Source organism: Lates calcarifer, linkage group LG19 (assembly GCF_001640805.2).
Source record: "Lates calcarifer isolate ASB-BC8 linkage group LG19, TLL_Latcal_v3, whole genome shotgun sequence".
In the NCBI taxonomy this organism is placed as follows: domain Eukaryota; kingdom Metazoa; phylum Chordata; class Actinopteri; family Centropomidae; genus Lates; species Lates calcarifer.
This window is the reverse complement of record NC_066851.1, coordinates 9,025,431-9,039,283: the sequence shown is the minus strand read 5'-3', so window position 1 is coordinate 9,039,283 and position 13,853 is coordinate 9,025,431. Positions and strand designations below refer to the sequence as shown.

Sequence of the window (13,853 nt, the reverse complement as noted above, 5' to 3'; positions counted from 1 at the left end):
GATGGCTATAGTAAAGTGACAGTGGTCAGCCATTGTGGTCACACTGTCAAACCAGACTGTTTTTCAACTTCATTTCTGTGCCTAATGCGGCAAAAACGTTACATAATTTACTGACGTCACACCATATAGCCTTACTTGAAATTTATCAGAGCACTATAGGCTGTTGATGGACATTATATCACTACCACACCATCTCACCAGCCTTCAGATGGTAACACCTTGGGAGAGCATCCGCTGATCTATGCCAAAGACCAGTTAATCTGAGAAACCAAGCCAAACTATATTTAGGTTTGCCATGTTGGGTTCCACCGATGATAGAGGATGCGGAGGATGTAAATATGGACCTGGAGCATTTTCTTAAATTCGATGATCTGTGCTAAATGGAGTTATAGCATGATCTGCACACACTCTCTGCTTTCATGTGAACTGCAGGAGATGATAAGCCCTCAGCCGAGAGAAAAGGTCAGCCAACATATGACACACTAGTGAAGACCACAAACCCTGCAAATTTCTAATTTTATAAAACACAAGTTGCTGGCATTATGCCATGTTCTCAAGAAGGGTGCAACTTGCCTGTGAGCAGAGTAAGCTGTTTCATTATAGGGTGGTTCATCTATAGGACGAACCTGTCTATATATCATACCCAGATGAGGGGCTCTGGGTGAGAAAAAATGGCAAATAAAACATGATTTTTGATTTTAAAATGACCATATATGAATCTGATGCATACAATGCTCATGCCTTTTTGACGAATGACATTTGAGTTGTGACACCCTGTCTGAGTGGACGCTGGCCAGTCCTGCTGCTCTCTACATCTGGAGTGAGACTGAACTAAGCAAAAAACACTGGGTTGTCTGGGACATCAGCAGGGGGCTCCAGGCAGGACAACACTGCACAGCACAAACATTTCTCCAGTTCAACACTTGCCTGGAGTTCCCAAGGTCATTGTTCTGGACACTGACTGTGTCCACGTACAATATACACAACTTATGTTAGATACTTGGTAAGAGGACATCCATTTTACAGCCCTTGGTGCTTTGTGATTCTCGTCAAGCCTCAGGCCTTTTAACTGGGCAGGGTGGAGACACACCATCCAACACTGTGTCCTTAGATTGTAATCTAATACAGGGCATATTCCTATCTCTAGCTGGGGCAGTGCTGCAGACAATCTTTCTACTTATAATCTTCCAAATCTGACTATCGCTGTTGAAACAGAAGACAGCTCTGTTGTTCCTACCTAACAAAATACTTTGAGTGCAAATACTAGATGTGCCAGTTGTACAAATCTGTTGGACTGTCTTTAAAATGATGCCACTCTGCAGCCATGATAATATAACCAAATACGGTTATATTATCTCATATCTTAATTTTTAATATCACCACTGCATGTATTAGTAATATGGGCTGTATAAACAAGGAAAAGAAGGCCTTTAGGGGTCTTCAACAAATTTGGTCAGTACCTCTTCAGTTCATATGCTGAATCACTGATTGTTTAGTTTGCTTCAACAACATTCAGAGAGGAAACAAATAACAAAAGAATGCCAGCAGATTTCTGACCATTTAGGCAGTGCTGAAAGGACAATTCCTCAAGAAATGCTGAAAAGAGATGACTACTCCAGTCATGCAGAGAGAGAGCTCAGTTCTTTGTTTCCTGTCTGGGGGCTTAAGTGCATGAAAAATGTAACACCATCATCACATAGCAAACGCAACCCACCCAGCTGTTAGCTATAAGTTAAATGCAAAAGTCCACATTACAACCTGTAGGAATTCAAGTCTCTTTTAAAGCACTCAATGGGATTGTGATACTTTATTAGAGCAAACTCACTCTGCTGACCAAAACATCTGGAGCTTTATTTTTTGTATTCACAGAGGAAAAGTATATATTTCTGTGTCAATACAAATGATTATTACTTCTCTCAGCTTCATTCTACAAATTCATGAAAGATTTTAATAATTAATAACAAAAACAGTATTAAGTAATAAGTAGTAATAGTGTGCAGCTTGCCACTGTCTGTCTGCATTTGCTCCTGGAAAGCAGAACATTTTGAAGTCTGATGTCATTACCTGATATCTTTTCATCTACCCATTCAATCTGTCTGATTGGTCACACATCACATTAATGAATCCACCAATTAGAGGTGCTAATGGGAAATCACTACAGTTGTAAAAAGCTTGGCAGACCTTGAGTGAGGGTGCTACATCTGTTAACAATTAACCCAAAGCCAAGATTTGAATGGTTTTTGAAGTAATCAATGAGAAAGTCAAGCTCCCTGCTGAAAAATCAAATATTCACAAAGGTCATTTAGAGCTACGAAACCAGAGAATCGTGTGAACACGCTGCATGTTCTCTGTGTCTGCAGGGAAAACCCAAACATGTCAATTTGTGCTCTCTTCCATTAAAATATTACTATATTTTAAAACTTGTCAAGTGGTGACAGAGATGGCTGAGAGGGCAGCACAAACCGCTGCCTCTGTCCTCAGAAACCATGTCTCAATGTGTTGGACATCGGGAACATAATGAAAAGGCAGTCATGTGTGATAGAAAGTGACAAATCGGTAGAAACCGACAGAGATTAAACACTGAGACCATTAGAGAGGGAGGAAGGATGCAACACCAAGTCTGCCTGTCCTATACGCATGGATCAATAGAGATATGTAGACGAGCTGCAGGTAGGCAACATCTTGCCTGGTTTAAATCCCCCCTGAAGACAATGTCCCGGAAATCAATTTTTATCAGTCACTGAACATGAGCGGTAAAGACCAAGAGCAATTTCAACAACCTTCTTTTCTGTTAAGGACTGTAAAGCGTGGATAACAACAAGAAACTGGCCATTTCCAAAGTTATATCTTCATTTCCCTTTCAGTTCGATACCAAATCTTATATTTAACTGGGACTTTAGGGGCTTTGTTGCCATGGAGATGGACAGTATTCAATGTCAGACATGGTAAATTTCGAAAGGGAATGTGGTTACCCTGGAAACAGCCACATGAGTGAACTGAAGCCTCCAAGGAAGGAAAAAAAAAGAAACAAAGACATTCAACAAGATATAGACAGCATGATGACATTACACATTACAACGCTTTTAAAATGTCTCAACAAAACGTATGGTTGATGAAGATGATTTGATCCAGAAATACTGTAGGGTCAAGACTCTGAGGAAAGAAGAAGAAATCTGAGACTCTGGTACAGGATGTCCTTGTATGGTGTATGTTCTATTCTAGGCACATTTTTACATTTCTTAGGTTTTCAGCCTCCAGGACAGTGGACTGGGACATGGGTTTTGTACTCTCAACACCCTCAACACATATTCTAAGCTCACTCATATGGCAAACACAACTTTGGATCGATCCTGCTTGTCTGGCCAAAAGCATTCATTTTCATTCCTGTTCATTCAACACTGAGAAGAAAGTTTCTAAAACAACAAATCTCTGTAAGTCACATATAAGCTTCAGAGACTAGAGCTGATACTACATAAAATGACAAAACAGAAATTTAGGCTCCTCAGTCTAGTACTCCATACCCTAAGCAGCCAATGTGCCAATTATAATGCAGAGAATCATTGCTTACCATGGGATTGTCTGAAACAAGCTTAACCAAACATCAGGAATATAAATTTATCTTTTCCAACCAAATGAAATCCCTGGAGCAACAGGCTAACAAAAACAGCCTTGTTGGTCAATCAAAATAATCAAAGCTGAATCTGTGTCACCGTTCTGGCTGTTTTGAAAGAAAAACACTGACTGTGAAGCTAAGATCTTGGATGACTGCTCTTTGACACTTTGTACTGATAATTACTCAATAATAGGTACCTATTTATAATAGTGTACAGCTTCACTGTCAAAGTCTGTGTGAATTATTGACTGCTGAGGGCAATGCAATAAAGTTTTGATAGCTAATTCCTAGGGCAAACAGCATGATGATATATGGTTAATGCATCTGCAAGAGATATTAGTGTATGTCACTGTAGAGCACAGAGTAGCATAATACACAATGAGTAATGACTTTAACCAGAGGATGGTTACAAGCATTCAAATAGCAGTAACCAGCAGCATTGACGCGTTTTGTTGACATAAGGAAAGTCTAATGTTTGCTAAATAAAGACTGTTCATTGCTTCATTCTTTCATTCCACAGTAGAGATATTGCTATCAGGATGGAGAAGCTACACTTAGTAGTGACACATTTGAGCCTGGTGTGCAGAAAAGTGATCTGATCAGATTACGTAATACTTGACTACATCATTAAATTGGCCGTTGCAGCAACTGCCTGTTGGAAGAGACCATGAAACTCTAAATATATCAGTCATAACAGTCTTTAGACTTTAACAAGTTCACTTCTAACTCGAGTTCTTACTTAAACTTTTATGGTTCTTTGATTTTTTCTAGTATGTTAGGTTCCTACCTTCACAAAATGATACACACTGTCATTAGGGCTGAACGATTTATCAAAATTGAACCACAATCACAATTTGAACTAATGCGATTTGCAAAATGCAAAGACTGCAATTATTTTTACAACAGAGTCAGTGGACACGTCTTTATACTTTTTTTAAAGCTGCTTCACAGTTCACACACAGAGCACTGGAGGAGCAACAGAGCAACAGACTTTAAACTTTACAAACAAATCTTGTCTTAAAATGACCAAACCACAGAACTAACTGTGGAGTTAGAAACTTGATGAAAATAGAGGGCAGAGCAACAGAGCAACAGAGCTACAGAGCGACAGAACGACGCAGGCAGTGTGAGTTGCTCCGATTCTTTCTGCTCCGGTGTCAGGTGAGAGCTGTATGCTAGTCACGAGAATGGACACAGCTAAAGTGGAAACTACCAGTGTTATGACGAGTTAAAAGCCGCTGACTGTGTCAACAGGCCGGCAAGAGAGATAACTGAGCTGTGACCAAGATGCCAACTTTGTCTGCAGTGTTTTTGCTATTTATATTATGTAGCAGCAGCCCACCATGGGAAAATTATTGCAGCTGATATTATAAAGTTGTAAAATATTGAGCTGAGAAGGAGAGAGAGTGAATGAACTATCTCACATTAAGTTAGGTTTGTATTTGTATTTTGTATTTTCTACCAGGCCAAATCCCATGGAGTTTTAATCACCTGTGTCTGTCTCTACCTGCTCTCTGTGTGCCTGTCAGTCTCCTGTCATTCCCCCTCAGTGTATCAGCATTTGTGCATTACTACAAAGAAGGCAAGTGAACATAGTGCTACTGTTTGTGAGAAGTGTTCTATGGTTCATTATATGTATGTTATGTACCATTTATTGTTAGAATAAATACATTTTGGATTTGTATGTTTTGGTTCTTATCTTTGGATTAGTACACAGAGCAGTTAATATTTCAATGATCTCTTAAACGGTAATGCTCCATCACATGTTTTACATTTATATAGTGAATCCTGGACTGAAGCTTGACTTTCAAAATTATATTGCAAGTTGCAATATCTGACAGAAAAATCACAATTAGATTTTTTTTCCCAAATCATTCAGCCCTAACTCTCATATTATTCATCTATGCTGCAGCTACATTGCTGCATATGGAAAGGTGTTTGGGATTGATTTTAACTTGTCATGCCAAATCTACAACCAGTAGACCATTTCCTATGACCTGCCTCTACATTTACTGTAGCTTTGACCAAATGTACCAAATAAACAGAAAATTGTCAATCACAGATTAGTCAATTTAAACAAACATGTGTAAGCTTTGAAAATTAAGAAAAATGCAGACCAACTTAAAACATTCAAGTTAATCCACGCACAATCCAATAAAAGCATATGAACTTTACTCTCTTTCCGTAACACACCCAGACAAACAAAACACTCAAAACTTTGCTATTTTAGTAAACCCAAGGGTCAAACATCCCAAAGACAGTTTAGAGATGCTAATTTAGACTCAGGTTGTTGAAGCCAACTTAAACATTAAGCCTCACTCTGAAAAGGAAGCACTGCAGTTCTCAAACAGGACATGGAGAAAGCACAGCAGAAGTCAATCAATGTTTAGTATGGGAACCATCTCATGAAATCTATCTATAAGAGCATTAAATCAATCAGGTCTCTTAAGTTCAGGTCTCCTGTGAACCCAGAGTGTTGTTATAATTCTATGCATTTGATTTTAGCATAGATCAACCAAGTTGTCATGTTTTCTATACTATCCTAAGCAGAAAAAATGTATTTTTCATTCCAGTTTTCCGTTTGTTCATAAATCAGAACAAACTATATAAATATCTAAATTCATATTATCTGGTACATATTTAACATACTGACAAACCAATAACCTCACATAAAATCTGCCATTATTGCCATCCTGGTAAATACTGGTATCATAATTCAGCAAATGTCCTCTGTGCAACAGTAGGACATGTTCATTACTTCTACAGAATACCAAAGGTAAATCTTTCTACCTCAAAAGGGTCTCCCGAGGTTTCCCAATTCATTTGCCTCCCAAAGGGTGCGCTAATCTCAACAATAATCCAATCCAGATTACCGTTATCACATTTCCCACTAAATCCTCTTATGGTGCCAACCAGTTTTTCAAAACTCAGCTGGGAGTTAAGCTTGGGGGACTTTCATCTCCGCTTGATGCAACCATGTGACGGCTCGCTTCACTCGGCACTGTTCACTGACTGTCCTTTCAGTGGCACCTGAGATAAACCGCACCCTCATTTTACTTTGTTCTTCAGCCATACAGCTCTGAAGGAAATCAATTTGCTGTGATCTTCAAAAAAAAAGACTGTCAAACAAAGATCATCCATCCTCCAACACGCACAGTATCTGCTCCTGTAATTCTCCTCAATGCTTGCTTGAGAGGAGTTTACCCAGAGATATTACTCAACACTGATGCAGTACCAACTACGTGAATATGTTTAAAATGTGCTTAACGTTGTGTTAAAATGCATCTGAAGAACTTGGCTTTGTGGCCTTTCATTCTGATGTCTCATTACTCATCTGGGCTACATGGACACTAGGCTTTGTCAGCTTTGCCTTTTATTACATTTTGATTGCTTTAGATGACAGGCAAGGGCAGAACATGAACCTCCTCTTAGCTGTGGGCTAAGTCATTTGTCAATCAAACAACTGAACATGACATGCTTTTGCAAATGGTTACACTTTCGCTCAGACTACTCCATTGAATCATAATTTCCTTCCACCTTTCAGACAGATGTCAGTAGTGCACATCTCAGTCTCAGAAAACTGCAGTGGTCCTGTATACATGTGAGAAGCCTCCAAAATTTGCCAGCATAACCTTCCATCCAACATATGTCGTTCACTCAGTTACCCCTGGCACAGGGAGTGGATGTATTAGAACAGGAGAGCTGTGTGACAAACGGAGGGTGCAGGGTCGATTGAGGGCTTGGAGCTAGTCAGGGAGAGGAATCACACTAGGAAAAAAGCAAACAGCTGCACATGATTCCTGGTCTCAGTGAGCCTAGGTGACAGATCTGACTCTTGCTTCTACAGCAAAACAGACAGTGACAATAAAGTCTCTGCCAGAACGTTCTGTGAGGAATTTAAGTCACATCCAAAACATATTCCCTTCAAAAATGACCTAGATCTGGCTTGCTGATATTTATACACAATTTTCAGTCAGGTATGGTATGTCCATTCCTCTTGCTTAGAGTCCACTGTAGCAAAAATCAGAGCATTTCACGCTCTTATGTTGTCCTTATGTGTAACAGCTTCTATTCAGTTAAATGTAAACCAGTGAGACTAAATCACGAATGGTACTGTGCTTCAAATCGTAAATATGTGACAGCTTGGCTTGAGAGGAATGCTTTCCTTGTCTTGGGAAACCATGTCTACCATGGGTGTGACTGTTCAAATTATGTGGACAAAGACTCTTTCGCAATAGTTTGCCTTATGACACTCCAAAAGCTGACTTATTATTTTGCCCAAGCATGCAGCAAAGCCCACTTGCTATTCTTCTGGAGTAATGTGCTGAACTAACAGTACAAGAAGGAAAGGGTAATAATTTCACTGAATCAAGTTTGTAACAACAGGACAGTCAAAAGATGGCATGCTTCAGGGGCTCCTGAGAGCTATAGTAGTCTCTGAATGCAGCAGACCTACAATGCCAGTAGCATTTCATGGGGTTACAGGGTTTTCTTTCTATTCACAAGAAAAGATGACCTAAGACCATGTCCAAGGAGCTTGACCTCAGCCTACTTATCCAGTCATGGTGTTCTTAATGGGCCACTTTATTAAACCTGTGGACAAAAATGAAGGTATTGACGTCAACTGGTGTTGTTCCATTACAATATCTGAGCTGGGGGCTTTTTTCAACAACTTCTAAAGCATCCGAGCTACCAGGATTACCTGCTTGTGCAGATGGAGATAAGAGATCAGGAGATAATATATCACCAGACTAGACATCAGTTTGTGGGATGATTTACATGACAGTAGATAAAAGAGACCTCGGGCCAGTCTTGTGCCACTGCACAATATGACTGAGTTCTTTCACTGTTTCCCACTGTTCGGTGCCTTAGAGTCTGTAGACTTTACAGTTTTTGAGTCTATCCGTATGCAGTAATTCTCTCTCTTAATGTTTCCTCAGAGTTGTAAGCTCTGACATTAGAGGGGCCATTTAATAAGCCGTAATTGGTCTTCTGTTTTTTTTCTTCCTTTCCTGCGTTTTTAACAAATTCCTGCCAACACTAGGTTGTGGATTTTTTTCCCCCCTATTTTTCTTTGTGTGTTCTGTTTTTACCATTTTAGGTGCAAGTAAAATACATGAATAAAACTCAGTGACTACTATGCCTATAGCCAACCTTTACCTTGCCTCCCTTATTTGACAGCAAAGCTTAATCACTCTTTCAAAAACTGCTGAGCTTTTATGATGATCTTAATCACATTCTTAAAGAGGTTTATGAAGGGGTGATAGCATGCTGGCCAAATACACCCACATTCAGACAACCTCTCTCTCTGTCCTGTCAAAATCATGACCAGTGCAGAATGCAGACAAATGCAGATTGGGATTATGCAGTGGCAAAATGGGTGCGAATAGAAAGCAAAAAAGTAACTACCCAATACACCCTAACTTAAAAGAGGATGCACTTGAAGAACTACATAGTAATCAAAACACTTCACATTTCAAGTGAATTACTAATCAGGTTTCTCTGAGATTTCCATGTAAGTGAATACAAGTTTGCATGTTTTTTTATGCTAAAACCATCTGATGATATTTAAGATAGGATCACTGTGGCTAACCACCTGCCAAAGTGGATCAATTTTTTCTTGAATTGAAAACCAGGATTACAATCTCTGTGACAGTCAAAAAGTGGGTTAGAAAACTTCCAATAAATCAGTTTTGTCATGATCATTCTGGCCAAAAATGGCTGACATTGCAGTGGTTTTTATCAAAAATTTTGATGCAACTTCCGATTAACTGCGGTAATACTTAAAACTGCTAGCAAGCAGGACAAAAAGCGATTGTTTAAAGAACATGATGTGAAGAGTAAACATTATCTCCAAATATTTTAGAGCAGAAAGCTTGATTTTGGCAGGTAAATGTGACTAGTTCCTGAGCATTTTCTGTGCAGACAGCAAGAATTTTCCCCCTAAATTAAACCCGTCAGGCAGCACACACTCCCATGCAGTGTACTGCTCCCAACAAGCACCACAAATAAAATGGTTGCAGGCTTTACTGAAGGACATAAATTAGATGTGACTAAATGTGCAGGACACTTAAATCAAAGCTGAACCCATTCTTCTATCACTGAAATGGGCTGTAGCCTACACATACCTATATCAAATAAATGTGCTGCCCTGATCTCATAACAGAGTGATCTATTCTGTACCGTCATCTCTGTATGATTAAAATTTTGCAGTTCAGTTTTGCAAGAAATATTACTAATATTACAAGAAACAACAGTAAAAGAGGAATGGTAGCTAAAGAGACGCAGGCAACAAACAGAGTTTGAATGAACTCAAACATCCAATATGTTATCAAGGAAACAACCACCCTATACACTTCCTGTTGTATGAAAAACACTCGACAGGTGTGAGCAACAGTTTACAGCTGCTCACAGTAAAACAGAGTAATTAATCCAAATGTATGGAAATTAGACACATCTAACCACTGAAAAGCATGGGTATCACCTGTCTCACAGGAAGGTGATACCAGCATTATGTGCTGGAAATTTGTGATATACTCTTGATAAATAAAATTTTTAACTCAATAAATCCATCATCACTACAGTTTTACATAAAATGCCTATTAAAGTTTTTCAGCCCAATGTGGCCTCTACAGATTTCTTATTTAATCCAACCATCAGTCCAAAACCAAAGATATTCTGTTTACGGTCGTATATGACAAAGAAAATTTGCAAATCCCCACATTTGAGAGGCTGTTTGGCTTATTTGCTTAGAAAATATCGCAGGATCAAAATAGTCACAAATTTTCTGTTGACAGACTAATTGATTCGACAATGGCTCAGGAGGCGGAGGGGGTCATCCATAGTAACCAGTGACTGGCATTTCGATCTCCATATCTGTGTTATCGGGCAAGACACTGAGCCTCAAATTGTTCTCAACAATCAGGCCAGTGCCTACCTCACTAGCTCAGTATGTGAGCATGTGTTTAAATGGGTGAATGAGAATTCATAAAGCGCTTTTGATAAAACGATTATATAAATACAGTCATTTTGTCTGAGCACTATAAAGGTCTTTCAATAATCAACAAAAACAACTAACCACTATTCACCGCTTAATGTCACAGCATAGGACCTGATAACTGGTGCTCTACATCTTACAATTTTCTCCACATAAAAATACTACTAAAGTGTCTAGCCATCTCTTGGCCCTGAACTGTAGTTTTTGAAATCAATTTTCACATCAAACAAAACAGCGTAACACAACACCGCTTCAAACATCTGCCTGAGTGAACTTTTACGAGGCATAAGGGAGAGAAGGCAACATGTGCAACAACAGCACACATGGACGTCTGGAGGGAGCCGGCAACAGAATAATAAACAGACCAAAGTCTGCCGGTCACTAACAGGGTTTATTGTGCATGGCTGAGCACCCCTCAGACAGAGAGAAAGAAAACAAGCAGAGAGAAATATGGAGAAGTAGAAAGGTCTTTGCTAAATGTTCTGTGCATGTCTCCATCCCTAAACACTCACCATCTGTTGACTCTTTCTGGACTCCACAGACAGATACAGACCAGGTGTGATCATACCACAGCCTAATTCAAAATACCATAATAGGATACAGAGGCAATTGAAAAGACAGACAGAAGAAGCCCTTACAAACTGAATGAGGAGCTGTTCTCCACTATGCTGACAACTGGCAAGTGGGGTTAGAAAAACACACCTAATCGAAATGCATTACAGTTAATGACAACAGAAGCCAATGTGCAGGTCTGCTGACTATCGCCCTGTCCAATAAATGTCTCCTTTCAGCTGATGGGAGTAGGGCGGGGGGCAGTGTGAGAGACGAAAGTCAGGAGGACTCAGTCTGCTTGGGGGCATGGACAGCTGAGCAGGGTGGACAGTGCTAAGCTGAAAAGTGGCTTTGTGGCTGCATGGTGTTCCTGAAAAATGTCCCCTGTAGTCACAACAAACAGAGGACAGTGTGCTGGGCCCAGCTCCATTGACTGGTCGCGGTGTAGGAAATGAAGCGATCTGAGAGGGGGGAGAGGTATCATCAGGAAGCATCTGGCATCCTCTGTGTGGGTGCTGGGGAACAACCAGCTTCAAATGGACACTGCCATACGTTTCCCACCCATTGCAGTATTTTTATCAACTGTTCCATAATAAAGAGGCTTGGAGGTTTAAGCCTGAATGCCCTCTCTCCAGCAGTCTGCCCTTTGGTCATGGGTTATGTCTGTATCTCTGCTGAGGTGACAGTGCATTGAAAGATGAAGTGGTCCAGAGGTCACTGCTGATAGATGTGTGGCATTGCGTCTATGAAGGACTTCACATACGCAAAAAAGCTAACTGGCAGTGGTTTGGAACAGGACATGGCAACACTTTTTATTTATGAAACTGACCCCTAAACACCTTTTTAGCCAAAGATTACAGATGCAACAAACTGTTACTTTCATTCTTGACTGGCCTAACAATAAGTTTTCAAATAATCAATTAAACATTTGGTCTATAAAACAGGAAAAAATGTTGATTTTGTAACTGAATAAAATGATTAGTTGACTATCAAAGATTGTTGATTAAATAGTTTTTTGTTGATGAATTAATTTAACAAATCAACTGACAAATTGGTTTAGCACTGCCCAACACATATCTCAAAAAATGAAATTATAGTATACATTACAATAAGTCTCAATAAGTTTTGTCATGTGCCATACCAATCACAGACATTCCTACACTCAGTGGCCACTATATTAGCTTCACTTGTTTAATCTAATAGAGTCCATTGCAACAGCTGCGCCATGAATTCTACTTTTGGTGATAGCAGGTGGTGTTGTGGTACTGGACTACACAAGTCCACCTTTTTTGACAATTTAAACAAAAACTGATAAAGTATACACTTTATAAAAGTAGAATCCATTGCAGAACTGTTGTTTTGGATTGCATTAGACTGTACATGTGCACCTAATAAGTGGCCTATGAATGTATATCATTAAGCATGGACTATCTTTACAGTGCAGATACTGAGCAGCAGCCATCAACCACTGCACATATTTTGCCTATTAAGCTCTCTCTGGCTCTGAAGCACTTTACCCTGATAAAGACTGTCTGATTGAGCAACAAATTTCATGATGGAGCAGGATTGTTATCTAGTATAGATGGAGTGTCTGAGATGATATATATCGTAGTGATTACTCAGGACTAACAAGGAGAAAGACAATGCGTTCTCCTGCAGCACACTCCAGTCAGGGTTTTAGTTTACATGCTGTAGCGCGCATTTTGGTCACAGTGGGCCAATTTAGGATATCCAGGATGAGGTGAAGAGCTGGGGCTGGATGGGACAGTGTGGAGAAGGTGTCTGTTGATTACAGGTTGTTCTTCTAGTGGGAGAAAGACAGAGGACCCCTTTGGGGACAGTGGGACTGTGGTTAAGAGAGTGCATGTGGCACACATGGGCAGACAGACACTGTAGGGTCTACTCCATAAGCAATTAGTGAATTGCTGAGGAAAAAAAAATTATTTTAATACAGTGGGATTTTTTAAGGTGACTACATCAGGCAACAGGCAAGGGCATATACAGTGTAACCCATAAACAAATCAGGACAGGAAACCCACACCTTTTCAAAGGTACCACAGCAGTTTCCATCAGCAACAGCCTGTGGCAAAACACACCGCCTCTACTCAAGAATGATATTTTCTATACTTCCTTAAAACAGAGATGCCTCTGTCTAATCCCTAACCAGTTTGTACTGACATCTCCCTGAACCCTGAGATCATATGAAACACACCGACTCCAGAGTGATGTCGGTGACATAACTGACCTATATCTAAACTTTTTCTCTGACAGCTGAGCCCATGAAATGAAATCCCTAATCCACAATGTCAAAGTCCTAAAGAAAATAGCAGATGGGAGCACAAAAAGAGTGAGCATATTTCAACAATACTTACTCAAAGGTGAAGAAAAGTCCACAAGTCACTAGAATAAGAACAAGGGTGAGGTAGAAAACCCCTGTCTGCTTGGCCATCATAATCCTCCCATCGCAGTAAAATTTATTCCGACCTGGGAAGGACTCCCACTTCCTCTTCTTTGGGGTCCTTTTCTTGTAAGGGGTCTCCATTGGTGTGGAGCTGCGAGTGCTGATCTGGCTATACTCGCACTCTCTCATGGACTCAGACACCCCGAGATGCATCAATTGCTGCTTAAAGTCTCCACAGCTGAATAAATCCCGGGGCAGATGCGCCTCTGTGAAGAAAATAAACACCAGTT

The 13,853-nt window shown here is 40.0% G+C and overlaps 1 protein-coding gene across 1 annotated transcript in view; it reads right to left on the bottom strand.

The window, feature by feature from the left end:
- The window catches only part of LOC108898044 (palmitoyltransferase ZDHHC14-like), a 44,621-nt gene that overhangs the window by 29,502 nt on the left and 1,266 nt on the right, over nucleotides 1-13,853 (bottom strand). Inside the window, 1 exon segment of the mRNA XM_018697885.2 lies at nucleotides 13,535-13,829. Within this exon segment, the coding sequence (XP_018553401.1) occupies nucleotides 13,535-13,776 (242 nt within the window). The 5' untranslated portion in view covers nucleotides 13,777-13,829.